Source organism: Bombus pyrosoma, linkage group LG2 (assembly GCF_014825855.1).
Source record: "Bombus pyrosoma isolate SC7728 linkage group LG2, ASM1482585v1, whole genome shotgun sequence".
Classification (NCBI taxonomy): domain Eukaryota; kingdom Metazoa; phylum Arthropoda; class Insecta; order Hymenoptera; family Apidae; genus Bombus; species Bombus pyrosoma.
In genome coordinates this window covers 1,600,136-1,627,358 of record NC_057771.1, presented here as the reverse complement: position 1 = coordinate 1,627,358, position 27,223 = coordinate 1,600,136, and the positions used below count along the sequence as shown (strand labels likewise).

At 37.0% G+C, this 27,223-nt stretch overlaps 1 protein-coding gene across 3 annotated transcripts in view; it reads right to left on the bottom strand.

The window, feature by feature from the left end:
• LOC122577745 (lachesin-like) overlaps positions 1 to 27,223 on the bottom strand; it is a 179,946-nt gene that overhangs the window by 7,434 nt on the left and 145,289 nt on the right. For 2 of the 3 annotated variants that reach the window (XM_043749272.1, XM_043749273.1), the window contains exons 4-8: positions 22,900 to 23,085; positions 22,132 to 22,327; positions 19,436 to 19,564; positions 2,150 to 2,269; positions 612 to 782 (exon numbers count right to left, since the gene is read on the bottom strand). In XM_043749272.1, the coding sequence (XP_043605207.1) occupies positions 612 to 782; positions 2,150 to 2,269; positions 19,436 to 19,564; positions 22,132 to 22,327; positions 22,900 to 23,085 (802 nt within the window). The remainder of the gene's footprint in view (positions 1 to 611; positions 783 to 2,149; positions 2,270 to 19,435; positions 19,565 to 22,131; positions 22,328 to 22,899; positions 23,086 to 27,223) is intronic. The other variant, XM_043749275.1, reaches the window with a different exon arrangement.

Here is a 27,223-nt window from a genome sequence, read left to right as displayed (position 1 = left end):
TTTTTATCGCACTGTTTCTAATTAAGCGAGTGTAACGCAACACATATATGCGATCCAATTAACATTGGATTGCGCAGAATCGCGATTTCGTGAGACACGTTTACCACATAGAACGTATTAAAAAAGAGAGAAGAAAACGAAATAATACTAATAAATAATTTCTCTGAAAAAGAATTTGTAATTTAAATATAATTTAATAAGCGAATATTCCTTATTTTATTTTTCTAAAGAAAAGTAAAAATTAAGAAAGCTGGAGTAATACATTCCAATGTATATAATTCTTAATATTATTCACCTTTTAATTCACATTTATCATCGCTTCATCTTTTTATCTCGTAATTAATAACACCCGCCCATCCTTTAGAAGTCCGATATTCCTTGCGAACTTTGTTTTGTTCTCTTTTGTTAGCATTCCTAACGAAATTCTGTTTATCGAAACAATTTCGTATAAAAAAGCCGTGCATACGTGTATTATGGGAGCGTGCCTGTAGTCGCGAAGAAGAAAAATTCTTTTTGATAGGTAAACATAAACGGAGGTAGAGGAAGAAGTTGGAAAGCACTGAAGTTGAGAGTTTGCGATCCTCGTAAACGTATTATCCATGAGAACTCACCGTAAAGTCGAATGTTTCCCTCTGCGTCGCCGATCGAGTTCTTTGAGATGCACTTGTAACCACCGAGATCCTGTTTCTGTAGATTCATAATTACCAAGCGCATCTGTACACTGTACACGGATGTCTTCACTTCTGACATCGAGTATTTGTGATTGCTAATTATCATCTCGCCTGAGACAGAAAAAGGATTTATATTTTTAAAAATTACCTGCTGAAACATCGTATAAATTTTCAGTACTTTGGACGATCATAATTTTATTTGTACGATTATAGCATTAAATAAATAAATGTATAAAGTAGGAGTTTCTAAGTTCTTTCGTAATCACGTGAGCACAAACCATCGTCATATGGTTGTTAGCGCGTAACGTACAAAATTTACACGGATAATTTTCTCTATATACGTACGAATGCCTTTTCGTAGCGTGTGCATACTACAAAAGTTGCTCCACGTATTTTCTTTTCTTAAACTAAAAAATTATTCAAGCATTAATATCTAAACTGCGAGAGGAACGCCAGATTTTATTTTTACTAGAAATAAATGGATTTCCAACGTATACTAAAATACGTTAAGCGTCGAACTTTATACGGTTTACTATAGAAAAGTTATTAAGGCATTTCAATGGTAAGCAAATACCAATTAAACAAAGTTAAAAGCACTGTTCTTCTTTCATTTCTTTAACATTTTAAAATAATCCGTATATATAACTAATCTTCGCGAAACAATTTTATATAAAACGTATCAAATTATGCTAACTTCGTTCCACAAAACGTTACACCATAAGAAAGTAAAGAGGTCCTAAGGATCCCGTAGAATGGGAATTTTCGAACCGTACAATGCTCGGCTTCGCTTCGCATTTAAATTTCTGTACGTGACTTATCTTCGTGGCTCGCCAGCGAACACGCTTCGGCGAATTATTATTTTACTCAGCCAGCCAACGAAAATTCAGTTTCTATCGCGTGCGATTTAATAAACCTATCTATCGATTCATGTTCTTCGACTCGAAAAATAAAATCTTATGTCTGGTTTTTATACAGTGGTGAACAAAGGAAAGTTTAAAATACATCATAATTTGATAAAATTAAATTATGTCTAACAAAGGAAGAAAACAAATATGACAAGTGCAGTGTGAATGAACTTTGGATATTTATACATATTCGTATTTTTACAAATAGTAACAAAGGAGAAATATTTAAATAAAAACGTGTCTTATCTTTCAGATAAGTTATTATATGTATTTTATTCTTGATATTTACATAAATATTCTTGCACATTTATACTCGATATAAATACATGAACAACAACAATTTAACAGTAAATAATTTGTCCATATTGAAATAGATGGTAATTACCAATATAATAAAGAATTTCTAGTAAATACAGAATTTACTAATACTTCTATGTACAACTGTCTTTTGTTCAGAATTGCTTCTTCCTGGAAGCGATTTCGTTAGAACTATAATACTCTACAGCTTTAGTAATATTTTTCGAAATGAGGAATAAAACCAAACGACGGTGGAAACAGTTAATTGAATCTTACCTGATTCGCGTGTCCAATAATTAATGGCCTTCGGAGAAGCTTCGACGAGACAAACCAGCGTTACGTTGGTTCCAGTTGGCGCGCCGACTAGCTGGTTTGGTACTTGAACCATCGGGTGAACTGCAATTTATCGCGACGCCATTAATCAATGGCCGAACATAAAGTATACGTATATGTAATAATTATCGGGCACGCCGCGATTTGTCACCCGTCATTGATACGGTTCAATGAAACGTAACGCGCCGACACGTTCGGGTTAAAGTAAATTCGATCACGTGAAATTGCGTACGGCGATCGTCGGATTTCAGGAAATTTATTTTCGATATGACGCTGTTTGCATCCCACCGATACATACTGATAGAAAATTTAATAATTTTGGAATATAAGTAGCCTCTTTTAAAGTTGAACTACAGAAAGTGGCTAATATTAAATTTCTAACGTATATTTATTTTTGTTCTATCCTCGGCGAGAAGACCTGATACTGTCTTAATAGAACCTGTTTCATGTGTTTAACAGAATATATTTAAATTCTCTTGCAAACTTATATCACCGTAAGCAATCTAACGAGTCTCTGAGATACTATTTTTAAAAAAAGAAATATTCATATGTTATCCTATATACATATATCCTTTATACACATTTATCTCCGTTTTGGTACTATTTCGGAATTTTAAGTACAAACTGTCATTTTTTATAACACCATCTCTCATTCTGGTCAAAAGATTTCTGGCCACCGAAAAGAATAAAGCAAAAGGAACAATGGAAAAAGATATTACATAGAAAAATCGCTATAAGAATGAACGAGTGTACTGCTATCTCGAAATTCCTTTAACATAATAGTCATACTTCCCTATTAATTCGCAGATTATAAGTTCTATTATACTAATCTACGTATTAAAAAATCAACTATATCCAAAAACTATTAATCACCAAACATACAGCTTTTCTTTAAATTTCACCGTGTTCGTCAACTTCTCAGCCATAAATTTACCTATAGCACACACGCGTCACGCAAACTACAAGAACGCAAAGTACGCTGCATCGCGATACGAAATCGCGCAATCGTAATTTCAAATTTCTACCAGCATATTCCTCATTTCCAACAGACTTTCAAATCTGCGTCAACTTTGTTCGCACTACAACTGACAGAAGCTCGCAATACAACGCAGGACTCGAGGTCGAATTAAATATAAGATGAGCATTTGTTACGAAGTTGCTCGAAACCGTGTCACACGCGTAAGAGTCATTTTCCCGGTGAAACGTAGCCGGATCATATTCATTCTGCACAATTGCGTCACGGTACAGTCTCCTCTCTAATAATAAGAGAGAGAGAGAGAGAGAGCAAAGGTTGTAGGACGGAAGCGGAATGGTTAAAAGCAACAGAGATCGCATACCGATGTATTGTGCCGGTTACAATCGCCTTACGAGATATTTCCTGGTGTTCGTCTTTTTGTGGTGGCCATTAGCCGTCGTCAAGGCCGCATAACTTATGATAATGAAATGCTGGCGTGGTTGACGGTCCTGTCATTTAAAAGGAGCGGAAGGTAACTCGTGGCGTAGCGCGTCTATCGTTCCGAATATCGTAAGCAGCTTTCTGTGAGCTGCTTAGGTCTTAACAGTCATCCTCTTTCCGCGCCGGCCAGTTCTTTCGACCGGAGTAGGTTACGTTTGTTCCTGCATTTTGAGGAAGAAGCGGCTACAAAATACTCCTCGTGTCTCGGACCACTTGCTTAATCATACATATATTTCCAAGCTAAGTCGGGAAAAGTGGACCAGCGACGTCTGCGAGACTCTTGTTTCGTCAAACGGATTTCCGATCTGTTTTCGACGTAAGAAGGTTTCGACCAGCGATGTTATTGCAACATATCATCGTGATCTGAATGCATTGGGGATGAATCGGGTTAGGCACTGGAATTGGTGAGAGAGGATTTCATAGAGTTGTGAAGAGACGTAGGTGCTCAGGTAATAGGATGAAATTTTTGGTGGTGAAAATTTGGAAGATGGTGTAAAAAGTAATTCGATTTACAAATTTCTCAAACTATCTGTCAAATGAATAATTAGTTTTTAAATTTGCAAATGTAAATTATATAAATCTTATACCTTGTTAATAGAAGTATAAAACGTGGTATCGAGTCTGTTTAGTTGTAGAGGAAAGACTCGCAAAAGCATGATAAAGTTTTCAAGGTGTCGGGAGGTTGATCGAGTTAGAAAACTGAGTTCGAAAAGGGCAAATTAGATTAAAATCAAAATTGAACTGTATTACGATAGCATATATCGATTACCTTACAAACTAAACCACAACTCGGTGAAGACCACGTCGTGCATAACACGAAAACAAATCTGCAGTTTCTCGCGTGCCCTTGGGACTTGTAGGTTTGCGATGGAATGAAGTGAGAACCCTTTGATTCCCTAGTGAGAAGAAAATACATTCCCTTCACTGGCAGCTCGTAGAATAATCTATTGTTGCCTTCTACCAATATTAAAATATAAATTCAAGAAAATATTTAAAAATCAAATTTCCAACCATGTTTTTAAATCGTATTGTTTGCTATACGTTTACATTTAATTGTTTACAAAGATGGACTAAAATATAAATTTAACGAAACACAACGTGGATCCGAATAATTACCTTTGTTGTAGAATCAGAAACACTGCCAAACGGACATTAATTAACAAACAAGTTTTAATTCGTATCAGCCAAGAATTCATTAAATTTTCATCAACGAAATAATTAATCACAACCTTCCTGCAATATGAACGTATCACGTGAATCGGTTTGGGATTCATTTTACGTATTGTACATTAATTAAGCGTAATTAATTAACCGATACACTTTAAAAGCGTTTGGAAAATCTGTTCGAAAGGAAATGTTTATTTGGAAGAGTCTATTTAAATAGGAAACTTGTTCAGAGGTATTCGAAAGCTATTCAAGGTGGGAAAATAACTGTGTTTCGATGAAAGCTATCACGGTACGAACAATTTCGACGCTGAGGGCATCGCGTCGATACGGACAGAATTATTTAATACACCATGGCGGGAATTAAAACTTTTTTCGTTTCAACTACAGACTTGCGGGACTCGTAAATCAATCTTTATATCTCGACACGTACCGTTGTTCGTTCGAATATTCATTTAGCTCGATTGTGGAACCGTCGTTTTGGTCCGATGTTTAGATTAATGAGCTGAACGAAATCCAATTCTGTAATTGGCCAGGCTGAAAGTGCGATGATATCCAAAAAACGTGAATAAAGATGTACATACACCGAGGCAATAAACGCGCGTTTCCACAATCGAATTGCCAGGAACAACGGATTGAATCTCTTTTTGCCAGAAAGTTATTCCGAGCTTAAATATTTTTGTGACCTCTGCGAAATGTATACTTGCATTGAATATCTTGTAACTTCTATGTGCAAATGCACGTATTTCGATTTATTCCGTGCTCTATCAATAAAATTGCGACAATTAGATTTCGTTACAATACCAACTACATTTCAAAACGTTTCGTATAATACACATAATATATTCATAATCGGCATTTCCCAATATCCGAATACTTTTGCGAGCCTAGGTGTAAACAAAACTCTATCAATTTACCAATTCAATTTGATCTTTATCGAAGGAAGGAAGAAGGGGAGGAAGGAAGGAAGAAAGGTAATTGTAGAAGGGCCAGCAACGACAGGGCGAAATATCGCCAGCGCTGGCATTCTCTGAAAATGTTAGAGGGCTAGGATGGTATTTGGTCGGAGATAGGTCGGCTCGCCGCGAAATAAATCATTTAAATTGGAGGAAAGAGAAATCCCGGCTAATAGCTTAGGATTTCGACCGAAGGTGTGTCCCCTGATGCGATTGTGGCGATGAAGTAAGCCTGTAAGGCGAAACATTGGGATGCCCTAATAGGTTTCCAGGTCGGCTGGCCAAGCCGCTTTATGTGGTTTCTCCGATGGTAGCCGATCTTCATGATGAGTATTAACGCTATAATATCAAAAGTTGCTGGTAACCTCCGATAAATCTTTCTTAACTTGTATTAACGACTGCGCCGGTTCTCCCTAGTCTATTTATTGTCTCGTATGAGTGTTGACTAAACCAAGGAATTATTAACTTACAGTTTCTTCAGAATTTAAAGATCGTACCCGCAAGACTGTTTTCTATCGTTAACAAATTCCTTCAGTTTGAAGGTAAAACGAAAGAATCGTTATTGATTCGTGTAATTTCATATATAAAGATATTGAAAGTTTTCCGAGATAAGAATGAAATTGGGATACAAAAAGATCTTATTTCGAAAAAGACGTTGATTTAATATAGAATGATTCTTCTAGAATATTTTCACTTTCACAAAAAATTTAACTATTTCATTTGAAAAAGAGAGGAACATAGCCAGGAAAAGGGATAAATTTGTAATACTGCCAATTAGATGGAACATGTAAAATGTAAAATTTGCTTTAAATTGTCGACAAGGGACGAATTCAAGCGTAACGAGTGGCGGCGCTGTGTAGAACGTGTTAAAACAGCGAATCATTTAAAGATGTCCAGTTGGGAATACTGTGGAGCGAAATACGCTTGTCGTGCTGCGGCAAAACGCTAGGAAATCCTGTAATAGGTTTCTAGGTTGACTGGCTAAGGGAGCAGGCTGTGGTTTCGCGGGGATGGCTCCCATAGAAAGCAGAATTCCCTCTGCTTCTAGGCCAAAGGACAGATCTTCGTACTTCCATGGTAATACTGTAACCTTCGCGCTTCGCTGCATCTCTACCAAGCCGGCGTCGCGGCGTGAATAGACGATTGGTTCGACGGTTTCTTCGTTCAATATTGATGGACAGTTTAAAGATGTACTCGTCGCTTGTGAAACTACCAGTAACCACCGAGTTTCCGGCGTCCATCCGCTACGTTTTGACGCAAATAATCCCTGGGAATAATGTAAATTTCATATCGTCTTCGTTGCTGCCCCTTCAGTGACTGACAAATGCTTGCCACGCTGCGCGATTATACAATATTAAATTTAGGCCAAAGATTGCAAAATCTTGCCAACGTAGGTTTAAAAGATGAACTGAGGATAAGAATTATGAATTTTGCAAATGTGCATGTCGTAATCCTTGAAAAGTTGCAAAAATATTAATATTTTTATATGCGATTCATTTGAAAGTTAACAATCCATAAAAAATGCTTTGCTGTTTAAATTTCGTATGTTACTACACCTACATCGACGTTAGTACATTCAACGTTAAAGTTCCAATCTCAAAAATTCGAATCGAACAGCATAAGCAATTCCAAAATCGTTAATTCCAACGTGATCTACCGGCGTAACCATAATTTCTGTTTGTCCAATGGAGATACAAGATTGCTCGTTTTAATCGAATAATACGATTCCATTTGGACTCGCATACGCACATGGCAAGAATGCTTCGACCGATCGTATCCATGGAAGGAATTCATTGGTCGTGATGTTACGGACGATAACGCGATCATAAATCACAATAGTCCGACTAAAAAGTGCGCGACGTAAAAAGGATGTAAAGCAGAAATCGTAAACTGCAGTTTAACGTGTAAGGGGAGGTAAAGGCGACAGAAATCCAATACTGCAGTAAGAGGTATGCGCGTAAAGTTCTTATCTATGGAAACAAGAGTCGAAATTCCAGATTGGCGCGTGGACAATAAAAACGACAATTTTTCATTACTGATTCAAGCCATTACTATGATTTCTCCTATCTGTATGGGACTCACTACAAAAATTTGATACTATAAAAATGAAACGTGAAAGCTGATAAAAAAGTATTTCATTGGGAAATAAAGGTATACGTAAATACTTTTTTTGCAGCCATTGTATTGCTTATGGTAATATAATTTACACAAAGGATATCTTTAGATTTATTATCTTAACGTTAGAATACTTGTTGTCTGGGAAAGAAAAATTGCAGGTTACAATGTTTCGTATTTTAAACGTAGTTCAAAGTAAGAATAGAATCCAATAACGTTGGAATTTTAATACGAGATTTAAATTCAAAGGAGTCGTCGGATATATCTTAAAATAATATTTGCAGAGCAGGTATACTTTAAAATATGCATAAGCTTCTTTCGATCGATCTGTCATCAGAATCGCGTTTCTCCTCGATAAATATCCCACTGGTCGATGAAAGTTTAGTCAACTCATACATAGTCACCGGAGGGGAGTGGAGTAAACTTCAATTAAATCCATATTTTAAGTTTTGGAAAGTGGTCGAATTCCATTCCTTTCGGTGAATTTGAACGCCTGTTCAACGAAGAATTCCATTCGCGCCGAGTTTCAAATCCATAGAAGAAGTTGAACCGAGTCGCCTCGGAATTTGTGTACAAACTATCCGTCGCTTTTTAGTATCAACTTCCGCTATAGCAGTCGTTACTAGTGCGTCACCGGTATCAGGAATCTCGTTAATACCATCGACCTTGCAAAACTTTCCCGAACAGCCGTCGATTTCTCTCACGGAGACCGCGTGTACTAGACGATCGTTTTTCATTCGTTTATTTGTCACTAATGCTGTTGCGAAGGAAAGAAAGTGTCTTATATTTAGAGAAGCAACTTTAAGGAATGGGACAGATGTGTGTAAAATGTCCGCTTATAAACAGGTCAATATATGCTGCTTCTAATTACTAATTCATCATTAATTCGTAGATCCAGCTGTCATAGCGTACAGACGTCTGCTATAATCCTCCGCCAGTTTATAAACAGTAAGTGAATAATACCGTTTGAAAAGGACAACTGTAGCTATGTATCTCGAAGTGAAAACGAAGAGTAGCGTATGAAACTGCTCGATCGTTGATACCGATTTTCACTATAATCGGTATTATCTGGGTCGGAGATGGCTTCGAACATACAACCAGGACATTCCTCAATCCATCAACCAAATGATCTGCCACTTTCATGGCAGAAGTACGACTCATCCAAAGAATTGTCTAGAAATAAGCATAGAAGAAGTCCGGAAGGGAAAAAGGATATAAAAAGGAATGCAATATCCAAAGAAAATCCTGAGATAAATGCAATAACAACCTCCAATAGATTCGTATTATTAGACACACCTGATGGATATACCTGAAAGTTAACCATCACAGAACCTAACCCCATCTCTTCCAACCCACCCTGATGACGTCATAGACATACAAACAATGACGAAAACGTTGATAAGTGTCGTCAGTAGAGACGAATTCAAATTAAAAGTAAATAATGACCAGGTCAAGATAATAACTCTGATTCATACAGAAAAATAATAAAATTTCTAAAAATGCTGAATGCTAACTTTCACACTGTTTCAATTAAGACAGAACAGACCTTTTTGTGTAATCCTACGCAACTTACATCACTCAGCAGACCTAGAAGGATTAAAAGAAGAACTTCTACAGCACGGACACGAAATAACTAACATCAGCGATATAAAACACAGAGCTACACAAAATCCAATACCCTTGTTTCTCATAGACCTCAAGCAAAGCCAAATAATTAAATCATTCACAACATTGACAAAATTGTGAAGTACATAGTAAACTTTGAACCACTACATAAAAAAAAGAAAGATAGTGCAGTACAAGAGATGTCAAAGATACGGTCATACCGAAAGATATTGTAATCACCAATTTCGCTGTGTAAAATGCTCAGATTTACATCCAACAAAGGAGTGCACTAAGCCGGCAGACATTCCTCTGAAATGCATTCTTTGCTGAGGTAATCATCCAAAAAATTATAAAGGCTCTCCAGCTCATAAGGTGCTCCGCAGAAAAATTGAATTCAGACCTAAATACAATCCGAATCCTAATATTACTTCTCCAGATAACGAAATAATAAGTCATTTAAGACATGCCTCTTCATCCATATCCTATACTCGGGCAATTCTAGGAAATACGAGCAATAAACGCCCACATGATAACATCGGTAACAGCCAAACAGTTAATGCACAAACTACAGAAATCCTTTACGGGATAGAGAAACCAATTGAGAAACAAACAGAACAGATCAATAACCTGCTGGCTCCGCTAACGCTAGTAATAAACAAAATAACGAAATTTTCAACAAAGTAACAAACTGCAGAAATTTTTTACGGGTTAGAGAAACTAATTGAGAAACAAACAGAACGGATCAATAATCCGCTGCCTTTGCTAACGCTAGTGTAATAAACAAAATGACGCTTAATGCTGTAGTGGATTGAGTGAGAAATAATTTGGAATACGAGAAATTGCTGCTGCAACTCGTCAAGTATATTTTGAATAAATATAATAAATATAAAGCGTCGAGAGACGCTCGTACAAATGAATTCGTAAAGATAGAGTATAATCGCTCGCGGAAAACTCGACTCGTAGATATTGATCGATAATTCGTAGATACTCGGTATATATTGCATCGTTCGCGATCGCGTCCATTTATTTATACTGTTCGGGGGGGGGGGATCGGAAAATTTGAATTTTTCTTAGATCGACGGTTGCTCATAACGGTGACTTTGTTTTGTCCGGAGTTTGTCTATCTATATGTTTCGTACGTCAAGGCTGTGTCCGTGTTCCGAGGCACAAGAACAACATGAGTCGCTCTCGATCCGCCTCGTCCTATGACTCATGTGCCGCTACAATGCAAAATAATGAAGTCGATACGTATCGGAACGCTAACGGTCTGGCTTGACGTAAAAACGACCTAGAAATCTTTCTAAACTGCCAAAAAATAGACATAATGCTTATTTCTGGAACTCATTTTACGAACAAAAATTAGTTTAAAGCCAACAGTTACAATACTTATCACTCTCGACACCTCAGCAGCAGGTCACATGGCGGATCAGGTATTATTATAAAATCTAATATCAAGCACTACGAACTTCCACCATATAAGAAGGATCATCTCCAAGTAACTAACATTATGATTCAAGATTGGCATAGTTCGTTTGAAATACCTGCTATGTATTGTTCTCCGAGGCACAGCTTATTAAAAGAGGATTTTGATCATCTTTTTTAAAGTCTGGGTCACAGGTTTATAGCAGGAGGCGATTTTAACGCTAAACGTATTGACTGAGGTAATAGAAACATCACTTCAAAAGGTAGATTACTATACAAAAGTATTTTATCAAATAAATTAAATTACGTTAGTACAGGTGAGCCCAAGTACTGGCCTACGGATACAAACAAAGTACTTGACTTCTTCATAAACAAAAATATATCCCCGAGGTGCATTGAAGTTAATTCTTCTCTAGAGTTGTACTCAGATCACTCACCAGTTATTGTAACAGTCGGCTCTACAATTATTGAAAATCAACCTGCTATCTGAATCTATAACAAACCAATTAACTGGTCTCACTTTAAGGAATCCTTCAAAATTTCAAAATCAAACCACTAAAAACAAAAGAAGGTATAGATGCAGCAGTTGAGTATCTGACGAACAACATAATAAATGCGTGTCGCTCTTCTATTCCAAAGTTAGAGTATATAACCCAACACAAATATTCAAACGCTATAAAGAAAAAGATCGAAGATAAAAGGAAGTTACGGAGATTATGGAAAAGTAGCAGACATTCTGAGGTGGACAAACCCGAAGAAAACAAAGTAGAAGACAAACGGAAACTAAACAACGCAATCAGAAAATTTCCACAAAAGTTGAGGAATGAGTGTTTTCAAATATATTGGGAGAAGCCGACTCCCACATCCGTTACAAACTACTCTCTCTGGAAAGTTCCGAACAGACTCACCATATCACAGCAGATGATTCCTTCCCTTAGCTCTTCACGTGGTGATTGGTCAAGGTGTCCCATAGACAAAGCCAATCTATTCGCTTTTCATCTAGCTACAGTATTCAAACCGTTTTCTCCTAAATCCACTTCGCGTGAAACCGAGATATTTAAACACCTTCAATCGTCAAGCCAAGCCTCTTTCCCTATCAAGTTCTTTTCTTTCCGGGAAGTCAATGCAATGATTGACAAAAACTTTAACTCTAAGAAGGCCCTAGGACACGACATGATCAGTGATAAGGTGATCAAAGAATTACCAAAAAAGGGGATAGCACTCATGACATCCATTTTTAACGTAATCATCCATTTTTGCTTATTATCCATCTTCATGGAAACTGTCCATCATCACACTCATTCACGAACGAAAGTAGTATCATACCATCTATTCAACTTACTATCGAGCCTATCCAAACTCTTTGAAAAATAGTTAAGCAAACGCCTACGGATGATACAACGACGACTACAAATCATCAATTTCCGAAAACGGCATTCAACAACTGAACAGGTATACCGTATTACATATAATATTAGCCGGAAATTGGAAAAGGAAATACTCAGAAGTATTCTTCGACATTAAACAGGCTTTCGATAAGGCATGACATCCTGGATTACTACAAGCTCAAAAAATTTTGTCTCGTCAATACTATTTAATCATGCTTTCTTACCTAAATAGCAGACAATTTAAGATTAGATTTTTAGATTCTACAACTGCAGCTTTTCCTACTGAGGCTGGAGTACTACAAGGCAGTGTACTTGGACCAATATTATACTTTATCTATACGACAGACTTACTCACTGCGGCCAATGTTAATAGACCTACATTCGTTGACGATACTGCAGTCTTAGCAGCGGATGAAAACCCCGAAGTAGCTTCTCTAGTCCTCCAGGAGCACTTGGATAAAATTGTAAAATGTTGCCATACATAGCGTATTAACACAAATGAAGGCAAATCAACACATGTTACGTTCACCTTAAACAAATGCACATGTCCACTGGTAATGATAAACAACACAATAATTCCAACCATGGATACAGTAAAGTACCTAGGAATGTTATTAAACAAAAGATTAACTGGGAAGTAAGTAAGTTCTATTTAAAGTAAGACAGTCCTACTGGCTCATAGGCCAGCGTTTGAAATTAAGTCGAGAAAGCAAAATCATTTTATACAAAATCATTGTAAAACCTGTATGGATCTACGGGATTCAACTGTGGGGTGCAGGAATTCAACTCTAACATTGAGATCCATTGAGTGATTTTAATCGAAAATGCTCAGGCTTATTTGTAATTCCCTCAGTATGTAAACCAATGAAACCATACGCAGAGACTTAAAAATACCAACAGTTAAAGAAGAAATTTTGAAATTCAGTAACAGCTACAATATACGCTTGACTAAGCATTACAATCCTCTAGTCACCCAGCTTCTAAATAGAGCAGACCACTGGAGAAGATACTTTAATCCATTAAGATATGTACTAAAAAAAGTAGCCTTACCATAAGGTTAGATATTATGCCATGGAAACGCGACATCGTAATTACTAAAAATTCTTTCTAAGAATTGGTTGTAATATTCTACCGAATAAAAAAAATCATTAATTCGTATACTTTGATAAAATTCACATACTATTATAATAAGACCAAAATCTTATAATAAGACCAGTTTAGTACGTGAATAGTAAAGTACATAAGACATTTATGACATATTAAGATCTATTCCCCGAAATTCTCTTAATATATAAATTTAAACCTTCCAGCTATGAAAATTTGGAATAGTGGCGGAACTAGTTATGTTCTCGTAAGTTCTTCCATGTATCGTCATAAGCAATTACAAAGCGATTGTTACATGCGATACTCCAGGAATGGAAGCGGAATTGCGCGGAACAAAATAAAGCTTCGTACAATTTGTCCCAGAAGAGGTGAACTGGCCCGAAATTGTTCCACCAGCGACAGCGATTTACGGCAGTTGTAATCAGTTTGATTAACGCAGACAGCCGCGATAAATGCAGGTAGCACGATGCATCGAGGCTACTTCAATTTGCGAGGAACTCGCGAAGCCTCGACTAGCATCGACTATTAGGTCTATTGAAAACTTGTACCCCTTGTTTTTTCTCCTCTATCGATTAATTTTCTGTCAAATGAAATTGTTGGATCGCGGTATATTACGCGTGATTTTCATGGATAATATATTCTTCAAAATGATCAAAGAAGATTGATCAAATCGCTCATTGTTGGTGCAAATATTTCAATACTATTGTCTTATCAGATCGTGCATTGCTGCAAATAAAAATTGGAAGAATCAGTAGCGTGATCAGTGACGTGAGAAGATTCGTAGCTGTAGACTAGTTGCGGAGTCGGTCAAAAGTTAGAAGTTAATCCGCACGAATCTAAATTAAGTCCTGCGAGTGAAACGGTCTAGATAGATAGCTAGTGGGCACGTTTATTTAGAGTAGAACGGTGACCCAGTAAATTTAACCCTTTAATTTTCTTGACCGAAATATTCTGCAGAAACGAGCCACCTTGCTAAATAACTTTCGGCTAATAAACACTTTGAGGTTTACTGTCTCTTGAGTACCATCGTAGAAAGTATACGTAACCAACTGAAAACTGCAACCTTTCAGTTTTATGCTTTATAGGTATTTTTAATAATAAAATTTAGAATCGTCGAGGGATAACTAATTGCGATTAAAGTATTAAATTATAACCAGAACTTTATTGAAATGTAGAAAGATTAATCACGAGATCGATTAATAAAATGAACGTAGTAATTGATAAGATACGAGAACGTCTTTACGTTCGAGTTTTAATAAATTGTCATTTGGAAGTGTAAATGAAAGAAAATATTTATTCAAAAATAGAATAGAGAGATTGCTGACGAATTAAGGTCCATTTAAACGGTGTTGTTTTTTAACGTAAAATAAGCTTACAAGGAAAGACATTAAGGGACTCTAGATAGAGAAGACTGCGGTTTCCACGGGATAAGTACGGTCCGCGGGAAGTAGCATTTTCCTCGCTCTAGAATGAGAAAACCATGGTGTTTCTACCTTAATAAGATAACACCCAATTCCATTCTATTATTACGTAAGTAAACCATGTTTTCCTACGATACTCTTTCATTAATATTATTTTCGACTCTTCCTTTTATCGTATCAAAGATAATCATCGATTAAAATGCCTGCGATTGTCAAAGTTATGCAACAGATATGCTCGTTTCGTGTATTTTATACGATATTCTGTACGATCATCGTCTCACGATGAGTAAAAACGACAGATAACTATGACTAACGTGTTATATTACACGATGAACGGAGTCTCGTTCGCGTATCGTTTCACCGTTGTAAGACACGCTAATTAAACAATCGAATTTGTTTTGGTCGCCGCTAGTAAATCGCGTGTAATCAACCAACAATTAACCAGAGCTCTGTGAACGCAGCCGATGTGTCAGTTATTTCCATTCACACGTTGCTATTCAAGAGTTGTACAACAGGGGAAGCAAAATGGTGGGAAGGTGTTGGCAACGGTTAAGCAGGCTTTCTGCACAATAATGACCAGCTATTGCACAATTGGGAATTACGCGCTGAATTTGAACCACTGCATGTTTAATTCAGAAGCCAGAGATTATTAATCTGATTTTCCACTTCTGTCGCTATGTACGTACGTATAGCGAGGATATGTTGAACATTATCAACGCGTTTCATCAAACATCAACGAACCATCTAGGCGGATATGAGTTAGACATTGGTGAGAAAAATGAGAAGGTTTTTCCACGCGAACAAATGATACAAGTTTTTAGAACTCATATTGTCTGTTACATGGAACGCAGAAAAGTTGTCGACGATATACAGAGTTGTCCACGTAACTGGGACAAGTAGTGTGGTTGCAATTAAAAAATTATGCGGAAGAAAAGATGCGAATCATTCAAGAAATACCATCTTTCTCGGAGAATATGTTTTTTCGCAGACATAATGATGCATCGTAGTTTTCTTACGTGCAATTTCTTTTGGAGGTCCTTTTATTATTCTTCATTAAAAATATCGAGAAACGATTGGTCTATAAAGCGTTTTGAACATAGGTTTTCGTTAACTCTAACGAAATTATTCTGAAAGTGCTTTGATGTTGCTTCAATACCAACATTCCACATCTTGTACATTAACTTCGATATATTCAATTTTCTATTTCCAAGAACAAATTTCTTTCACAAATTTCTCGCAGCAGAAATACGGAAAGAAATTCCTTATCAGCCAGCGAATTAACGAAAGAGAGTCCTAGTGGCGCTTTCATGCGAAAAGAAGCATCGTCGTTTCTCTCATAGAATAAATGTTCTATCGCGCGCGAGTACCCTTAAGATTCGTTGTAACGACCTATCTTGAAATTGTATCAAAATGAAATTTCGCGGAAGACCTTTGGAATGGCCGAATCGGACAAAAATTCGCGCCTCTCCTCTTCCTTCCCTCCGGTCACGTTTCCAGGCAACGAGGTTCTTTCGACTCGCGTCGAGGACCGCGTGCTGCTATCAAAAAAAAAAAGGAGGAAAGACAGAGATAGGAAAAGAGGTCCTCTCGCGTTCTTCCTCTGTTTTACTTGTTCGTGGAGGATAAAAGGAGAGACGATCGTTCCTCGTTCCCAACGAAGAGAGACCACGTAAATTTCTCGCTTTGCGTGGCGATGTAACAATCAGAACGAGTCGAACCGGATCGATCGTAAAACCCCTTTCTCTGCCTGTCTTTGAGCGTTTCCCCGTAACACACAGACGATCCTCCAGCCATCTTCGAGATGATCCGGTTTGTCCTTCTCCTCAGCCTGGTCTCTCAATCGACAATAGCCCCGATCGCTTGAATTTCGAAGCAATAGCTCGCGAATGCAATCGTCTATACGGTCTGCGGGCACGGAGCGTATTCAATGAAATTCGATTATCCCGCACGATCTTATCGCTCGAGGGCAGGTGCAAGATCGTAGCAGGAACCTAGGTACATCCAATTTCCGGCGAAGAATTACCTCTCTCTCGGTCCTAAGACACCGAGGAACGCAATAGTAACCGCGATTTAACTCGCCGGTCCTTGGCTACACCACTGATTCGTACTTCACTTCGCAGTTCTTTTGCTTACACGCCTTTTCTTCCAACTTGCTTGTTCGTTCACTATTCCGTTGTTGGCTTGAACTTGTAGGCTTAATTACTGTTAGACTTTATTTGGGGTTTCTGTTCATTTCCAATTTTGTGTGCCAGTTGCAGTTTTGAGATCTAGTTGTAAGCGTGGATTTTTAAGATTAAAGATAAATAAATGTAAATTAACGGATTAAAACTGCTTCAATTACTCTTTTAGTACTATAAATTGCAATATTGCCTTTATTAAACTTTATTCACTATTTTTGCGTAGTCCATTGGGTAGGTACGCATTTCCTTTCTCATGCTTATTCTTCTTTTACTTTCTATCTATATTTAGCACTCGATATATCGTCTACAGGATAATTATCTTTCTCTTTTTCTAAGATTCTGCTTTGTAGACTATATTCGTCGCGCCTTAGCTCGTTCCTGCTGTTATTTAAGTTGCAATTTATCTTTACTTTCTTTTTTCCACTCCGTTACCGTCTGCAATCATCCTCTCGCTTTCCACCTTCTCACCGCTTCTTCTTCTCCGTTTCTAATACAGATACGAATTTCCCTTTTGCCACGTTGAAATTATGTAAAGAAGGATACAATGGCTATCTTCGTGCATGCTCGCTGCAACCACACTCTTGCTTTCCTCTTTCTTCGCTTCTTTATTTCTTCTTTCTTGCTTCTTCTCCATTCGTTCTCCTTCGCCTTTGGTAGCCTAACCACGCTGTGTACATTTGGTTTGAGGTGGGACGTCCTTAAGATTGCAACTCGCGTCGGATAGGATCGCGGCTTCGCATTGTGCGCGATTCACAGAATACACTCCGTGCCTAAGTGGCGGGAATATGATGGCTTTATCGTGGTCTAGTTGCCGGAGGAATTTTATTTCTTTGTTCTATTCCTTGTGCTTTGTCAATGATACATTTCGTCTCTCGGCGTCGTAAATTTTAAGAAATTTTTATGTCTTAATGTTTCAAAGAATTCTGTTCACCTTTCCTCTTTCTTCCTTTCCTTGCAGAACAGAGGGAAATACATGGTTAAACACGTAATTGAACGCCATCAATTTCGTTTCGATGGATCTTGTTTCAGCATGTAAAATGATAGCCGTTTGTATTGAGACTTCAAAAAGATCTAGAATTTTTATTTTCAGAATTTCTAGTATTTTTCGGTCTTATGGAAATTTTAGACTTCCTAGGCTTTTAATGTTTGACACATTTTTTAGAGATTTGAAGATTTGCGAAATTTGTATAAAATAAACGTTTCTTCATTAATTACGTTTCCTAAGTTCTTTACGTTGCTGAACAACAAATTCATGTGTTTTGATAACACTGTGTAAGTGTCAATACACGTGTGTTATGAATTCCCAAGCTTCTATCTCCATATATAAAATAATTGATTCGTGAAAACACGCACGACTTATGAAGCATCAAACATTAATTTGTTTTCACGGGAAAATAAAAGTTGAAGGGTTCGATAAAAGGGCTGTAATATATTCTTACAGCGAACGATAATTTTCAAGCGCTAAAGAGTAACTGCTTTATTATTAGAACCGGTAATACTTTTGAAGTATTTATATGCACAATACATTTTTTTCAAAATTTCAATCGCTACAACTTTTATAATAAAGAAGTTAAAGCGTTTTTAATGAAAAATATTGTCTAGATTTCGCATTTACCACATTTCGCGGAGGAAGAGAATTTTGTTATGACAATGTAATGATACGAGTTTGGAAGTATATTTATTTTGAATATCACGCTAGGAAACAAGTTACAAATTTGATATGTGTGACATGACGTTGAATATGTTATACGTATGATGATGTAACTCAATTTACAGCTTCACGTGCAGTCAGCGAAGAAAACAGACGTGAGGGAGTTATTTAAATATTTTGAAGCATTGATAAACGGTTGATCATAGATAGAATGATTATAGATCGTGAAAGAATCTCTAAAGAAATTATTATACCAAGAGGGATTGGCAATCTTATTTATGAGTTATCGAGTTTTTCCTAGATCAAGATTATCATAAAATCTATTCGACAATTATATAAAAAACAACAACAATGATCACAGACAAGATCTCCACATTACGCTCTACACGATTCACTCAAAACAACGGATAAACAATCACGTTAACATTGGCGATAAAATCTCTACCATTCGTCGAGATGTTGTTCATGAATCTTTTTCCTATCTCCGATATTAAATTTTCTATACTAAATCGTCGTAAATAAATGACCTCAACTATTATTACACCAGGGGGATAATTAGATCGATAGTGGTGGACATTGATAAATCGTGGTGCATGGTACGTGTTCAGAAACGTGTAAGAATTTCTAAAAATAAGCCAGAACCCGATAGGCGGGAATTAGCAGAATCCATTCCTCGGCTATGAAGATAATCTTTGGATTACGAAGGGTGGCTGAGATAAATCTTTTCGGTGAAAATAGCTAGTGAAACGATATTAGAGCGTACTCACAGTGTACGTGCAGCATCATTCGTTTGCTGACTGATGGTGGTACTCCGTTACTCGCGATGCACAGGTAGGTGCCCATCTCGCTTCTGGTTACTTTCGACAGAGTCAGCGTTTCCCCTTCAGCAGTAGCTACTGCAATACAGAGTCAGACGGGCGGAATTAAAGATTCTGAAAAATTTTGTGAGCCGCTTGTCGAATGGGTGATTTCTCGAGAAACCGAAACGCAAACTTACCAATCTGAATTATTTACGTAGGTCTGAGCTTTTTTCTTTACTAAACGAACACAGCGATATTTTATGGAAACTTAATTTGTAAAGGTGCTGTCGATTAGAGGAATAAAAGTGAGAAGTTTATTTGGAGACTGGTTGCTTAAAAAATGGTTTATTCGAACTCGCGCAAGTAATATTTTCGCTGATTCGAAGGATTTCTCGGCCGAATAAATTTGCAAGTTTTCTTTTGGTGAATCGATACGAAAGATAAAGACTAAATATATAGTTTTCCAAAACTTGTCTGTTTTCCTTATTGTCTGCTTGAATTTCAGAATTTTGACATCTAAAGTGTAATGCTTCAATTGAATCTCGATGTCAATGGAAAGCTACTTACACGGTTGATTCGTTCAACCTTATCGAGTAAATAATCGAATTGGCTCTATTACTAATCAAACACATTGGATTAGATACGAGACGAAGCTTAAGGTCCCGCTATCATCCCGTTCAATTCAACACATCGATACTACTTGCTCGAACTCCTCACGAAGTGCGAGCGAACAGCAGAGGGTGAAAATGCAGTTTCACCTTCGCTTGCGAATCAGCATTTCTCTCGACGAAATGAGAATACTCAATTGTTTTATGCAAAAGAATGCATTATTGTCTCCAAAAAATATCATCTTATTTCTTCCTACATTCCTGATAATAAATATTCTTCTAAAAATTAAAACATTTTTTTGTTGAGGAATCCATGAACCCTATATTTGAATAACTAAAATAATCTCGAAAAATATCAAAGAAGAGAGGAGTAAAAGTAGACGTGTTCTTCGAACAGACATGCTTGCGTTACGAGTCTTTTGTACTGAAACTCGATCTTACCTTTAAATTGGTACTATTTCTCAAAAACGTATACTTGAATTCTTCTATGAAATTCTACGAATTCAACAGACGAAGCGATTCGAAATGGGAATAAAACTGGAGGGCTTCACAAGATAATGCGAGTAACGTGAGTTTATTCGTATACTGCTGAAATTTTTATTCTTCAAATTATTTCTAATATTTCGCTATCTAACATAAAAAAATGTGCGTGCTTTCCTTGAAAAGAAACTTCAAGGAACGACGTGGGATTTTTTTTCACAAATTGACGCGTGGTTCCATATTTGTCACGTCTAGCGAATAATCTATTATGAATGAGATTAGAATTCATATGTTCTATTATCTTATGACGTTAAAGTATGAATTATTTTCCTTAACTTGTTTACGTCTATAGCGTGCACGTCGAGTTTGAAAATTATTTTTTCGCTGAGAATGTATCAAATTACTGGTTCATTCAATGGCTGTCAAAATTCTACTTAAGTCGGCATTGTGACAAGTATCGAGGCGACGAATATTTGCATGATTCGATGCAACGAGAAGGAAAACATTGAAATATGAGTGGCGACAGTTTCGTTTCGCTCACGAGTTCAGTAGCCTGAGGAATTATCGTATATCTTGCACTTTAAAATCGATTTCATAATCACCGAAGTATGAAAATATGCGAAAATTATCATGCAAACTATATTACGAATGTGAAAAAATTTGTCGCAAAAAGAGAAAAGTATGTTGGGATGTTTTAACTCGTTGGATGTAAAACTTCGTTTGATTTTTGCTGTAATTTATTCCATTTTAAACACAGAAAAACTTCCATTTTTTGAAATTCTAGTCACAAGATGTATGAATTTGCTGAAATTTCGCTTGTACCACTTATCAGTTGACACAGTTGCCTCGATCAGAAAAGGGGAGCTCTTCAAAAAGTTGTGATTTATGAATTGAAATGTACGAGGTGAAGTTGACGAATTGACTTCAATTTCGATATTATCCCTGTTTTCCGATTTCAATCTGATGTTTTATACGAGCCGCTTTACTTACATCGAAAATATATTATCATATTATATACACGTCATTGGCATCGCCATTTCTCAATCTTTTCGCATACTCAAAATCGATCCAGCTAACATATAAATCCTCATTTATTCAACCTTGATTGACTATAATGTAAATTATACGGTATCGTTATTTTCGAAATTGCTGATATTTTTGTATGAATACTGAAATCATTGATAAAACCGAAGGATACAAAAAGATTAATATAAATCACAAATAAAATTCCAAAAGCCCATACATATTTTCCATGGAATATCCAGTAATTTTATCATATTTACATATAATACCTGTCATATAGAACCGTGAAAGAAAATTTAATAATGAAAATGGAGCTGAAATAATTGAAATATCAGGAAGAATAATATTTTCGAGTTGTTTAATCCGAGTTACACAATTGGTAATCAAAAATGCGACTTATAAAGAGTATTATCTTTTTCAAAAATGATCGTATTAAAGAAATACAACCAGTGCAAAAATACTCGACGTACTTCCAACTGATGTAATGAAGATAAAAACCGAACATAACTGGAGACGCAATCACGGGTTTGTAGGTTTTGCAAACATACTCACTTTTCGTTTTGCCACCGGACGATCCGGCACGGGAAATAATCTCGGCGCCATCTTCTCGCTTCCATACGATCTCAGGTTTTGGATAGCCGCGAGCCTTGCAGACCAGTTTTGCGGATCCGCCCTCAGGTACCATCAAGTCGTTCGAGGTCTCTTCGGATATTATGTCCGGCGGTATCACCACTTCTAGAAACGCGCTCTGTAAATTCAATACACCAAGGTATCGGTATTATTATGCTCTATTGCAAAGAGAATATGACAATATTATCATATAATCCGAAAAAGGATAATTCTCTAATTTCATGAAATCAGCGAATTATTCTTGTTTAATAGCTCGATCCAAGGGAATCATGATAATGTATTTTAACTTCTGGTCTCGAAGACGTTTAATTATTAAGCAGATTTTAATTTAGCTGGGACAGGGAACGGTCGCATTTCTGCCATGTAAATTCCGAAAATTTTAGAACATAATTCGTTGGAATTTAGTCACCTCCGTCTATGTGGGTGCAGACCGTCGGAAAACACTACTTTCACCAAGCACAGAACGGATTTCACTTTGAAATGAATGCCTTCCATACCAAAGCATTGCGTACAATAAAAATCTGACCCGGATCTACGGTAAAAAGATTCTCTACTTCTTCGACCATTTTCCTTTCCTTTCCCACTCTTTCTCCGCCCTTCTTTTTTTTCTTTCTTTATCTTTTTTTCATTTCCTTTCTTTTTTTCTTTTTACTGCACGACTTGTTATTTCAAAGGATAATTTATTCGTACCTGACTCTTCATAGGATCCGTGTTGACTTGACACATGTAAATGCCTCGATCTTCTCGGCGTACCCCGCGAATATTCAACGTCCACGTGTTGTAGTCACTGTGTGTTACTGATAAACGCGCGTTGTTCGTGATCACGTGTTCGTGAATCGCCAGGACTGCCTTGGTGTCTGCTTTGATCCACGCCACCTGGCCTCACAAACCCATTTCTTAACACACTGCGCTATTTCTTCATCCATGTGCACGGTACCGCTTGCACGGCACTGGCGAAAACTTATCGCTAATAATATGCACAGACTCGATGTTTTAATACCTTAATTGCTAGATAATTCCGCGTAAAACTCGTTTTCGAAATGATCTCGACTCGTTTCATACCCTTTGTCATGGAAATGAAACATGCTTGAATTCGAGTTTATCCATAATTAATCGATGAAAGTGATTGCTGGTCGTTAAAATTCCTTTTTGTGAATGAAAAGTTCATAAGAACGAAACTAGCGATTATAAATACATTCTTACTTAAGACCGTCCTTTAATATCCCTTTTAATATTCTTTAACGTTATAGGATATGATTTGGGATAGTTTTTATGTGATAGTTGACATTTTTATAAAAGTAGTTTTTAAGCCATTACGTTACGTTTTGGATTAATTTCATATAAAAAAATTGAAAAAAGAAAGCCGAACGAATGGTCGATCTGGATAATGCTTGCTCTAGAATGAAAAATGCGCGGGTGTACCATTTTCATCGTCGCTATTTTCAACTAGTTTTATCACGTTTCAAGAGCATTAAAAATTTCAAATTATTGAACAAACTTATGCAGGAGAAATATAATTAAGTAACGCTGCGCTCATGAGAAATATGATAGGAGAAGATGCGTTATAGAAAGATAAACTTCATTATACCGTAGTTTGTCTTTCCCTCTGGTTTTTCTATCTTTAAACAGAAAATACGACTCGTTCCAATTGCATGATTTATCTTGCATTTTAGAATAGTGAGAATAATATTCGTTCCACTATTTTACCTTTCCCGTTTACACAAGTATCTATAAATTAAATTTCGCACTTGATTTAACTATCGATTGCACGAATGTTTTTACAACGCGTTATTTTATAGAAATTCTTTTAAATTGGCAAGATCAAAGGAATTCACAATCCTGTCAAAGAGTAATTAAAGTTTCTCTCTAGCATTTAAGCATGCTCCATTTCCGCATGGATTTTATAACGCTATAAAGGTTTAATCAGCTTCGTAATAACAAAAGGAGAAATTGATTCTTTTTACAATACATATGCTTGCAGAAGAACTTAACAAAGATTTATTTATAAGGAATATACTGTTTAGTACAAAATACGTTGTTTTCTCAGAATACTGATATTAATGTTAACGTAGATGTTTTTTTAGATTCTTCTGCAAAATATGTATCGAATCAAGCATTTTAATCTCTTAGTATTTTCCTGCAAAACTTATTTATTAAATATCAGACTTCTAATATTTTTATTTTCTTCTTTTATACGATAATTAATTTTTTTTCTGAATTCATTATATCTATTTTCCTGTTCAAAGTACCTAAAGAAACTTCCTATATCGTGTTTTCTTAATTTTAATTTCTGAGATCGTTAATTCTTAACATTTCGTTGTGTAGGATACTTTTTATCTTATTTTAAGAACGTATTATATCTGCATATATTAATGATATTAGATTATATATATAAACTATATATATTTTACACTGAGAAATCCTACGACGACTAAACTACGAGACACCTACAATATGAACGAGGCATTTCACATCATATGCTTAAACTTAAATTCAATCGATTATTTCTCAGATAAACTTTCTTTAATTGTTCTTGATGATTGTCAGATTTTATATCTTTATGCAACAGCGTAATCTTCTCAATAGATAGACTTTAATTTTAATATTGATTAGTGCCATCATTACAATTAAAAAGAAATATTTCAAACTTAATTAACCAATATGCGTGGAAGTGCGCTTTGTTTAAACACTATCGACCCTCAAAATCCAGATATTTCACCGCAATGCGAAAAATATTATCCAATTTTACTAAGCAATACCGCGGAGGCAACAATCCGAGATACAGTAGACGAAGTTCATTTTCCAACGTCAACATTTTCCTTCCGAATGCAGCTCGGTCTTCTATAGATGTACGCGAAGTTTTGGCGGGAAGTTTTCTTATTTCGCATAGATATTATTGGCACGAAATTGAACCGGCGGCATGTCGAATATTTGACCTCGCGTCGCTTTGATAGGCTATCTATCAACCAACAAAAGAGGTCTGCGGTTCTTATCGATAACTCGAAAGCGGAGTGTACAGAGAAGGCAGCTGGAGAGGTTTACGGAGAAGCTGTGAGGGTTGAGGTGGAGGATCGCGTTTGGAAGCGGCAGTGGAAAGGAGAAAGAGAAAAAGAGAGAGAGAGAGAGAGAGAGAGAGAGAGGGAGACAGAGAGAGACCAACCAGTAGCTAGAAGCTAGAGAAAGCGGGGTGGAGGGCTTTGAGTGTTTGGTAGTGACGGCCCTGTGAGTGCCTCCACTTATAATACATTATACGAGGATAGTAAACCCTCTTCTCCCTTTCCTTCTACTTGCCCTTCGCCTTCCTGAGCAGCTCCAAAAACGAGCTCTCTTCGGGAACTGAAAAAGTCCCCCGGACGACAGATGCGCGCGATTCTGAAACATTTATGCCACTTTCCCGCCCCTCGGTGTCCTATCGTCCTCTGCGATGGACCTTTTGCTTTTACGTCGTTCTTTTCGATTCATCGATGGATGATTAATCTGTTTTGGGATATCGAGCTTTGGAATTTCCGAACACTATAAACACGTGTATCCGTCGATCCCAGAATTAATTTCGTTCGATTGCACTAGGTCATTTGCCCAAAGGCTATTATTTGGTATTTGGTATGATAGGATATTGTTTAACACTTTTCAGTTTGCGGTAATATCTGGTTTAATTTATATCTTCCTTTAGGGTATTAACATTTAAAAAGATCCCCAATAATACAATATTTATAAAACGATCGCACACCATCAAACCGTAGTATTATATTATTTCATTTTAATAATTTTATAGTTTCATAAAAAGCACCACCCTTATCATCCGCTGGTTGTAATTAACGGTTTCTCATTGCCCACGTTACTGTTTTATTTAAACAGCTCCACAGCCCTTTCATAAATTTAAGCTCCGCGTACACGCCTAAGGAAACTGCGTCGAAACGCGGAACGCTTGTCGGTTCCGAGGCTCCACCTCTTTCTTTCGATCTTTCAACGAACTGGCTGGTCGAAATATTCAGGAAAAGTCGAAAGTCGCGGCACGATCTTCGCTCAGAGGATCGTATACACGAAAGAAGGGAAACCCCTTTCTCGTTCGGAAAACTCTTCGCCGTTTGGCCGCGAAATCCACCCCCGAGGAAGGGTTGAGAACTATTGGATTTAAAAAACCGTGTGAAACGTTAAAATTGTTTATTCTTAAGACTTTTTAGTATTTTTGGAGACGCTTTGTCATTTTGAAATATCGTACCGTTTTAGAGCTACGAAATTAGTTAAAAGTCATGGTGAAGTAGACGTGACCGGAAACATTAAGTGCCGCAGCAAAATTAGCTCTTTCCGGTGCTGTTGCGTCTTTGAAAACAAGAAAGTAGAAAACATGAGAGAAAACAAACTTGAAGGAGCTTGCACATATAGGAGAGAGAGAGAGGAGGAGAGCAATAACGATGGAGAAAGGAAAAAGAATGATGTGGAAGAGGAAAAGAATGATCTAGCAACGGTGTCTCGCGAGCAGTCGCAAATTTGCAGCACAATGAGCAGTCCACGACTTTAAAGGGCTGAGCTCTATGGAAACGAGTTTATCTTAAGCGAAAGACGCCTTCCGCCTAATGCAGTTTTCCCTACGCATTTTCAACTGGCGATCGGTCTGGCGGCCTCGTACCTTTGTCGAGGGTGAAAAATAAGGACTACTAAAGGAACTTGAAGCAAAAGAAAAAGTGAAGAAGAAAATCAGAAGAAAAAGGATAGGAAGCGTGTACACGGAGAGGAAGATAGAAAGCGAGAGAGAAGAATAGATAGGATAAGAGGATGGGAGCGTGGATAGACGACGATAGAGCAGACGAAAGGCGAAAGAGAGCGAAACAGAGGAGGGGGGAAGGACGTGGAACCCTAGTCAGATATAATATCACACTATGTGCACCTATCTACCGTGGTCTCCATTCTCGGCCCTCTTTCATATGCAAAACCATCGTCGGCGCTCTATTGTGGCGCATTGTGGGATCAGGAGCCTCGTCGGTCCAGTCTACCACACCTCGTTTATTTCCCGCCA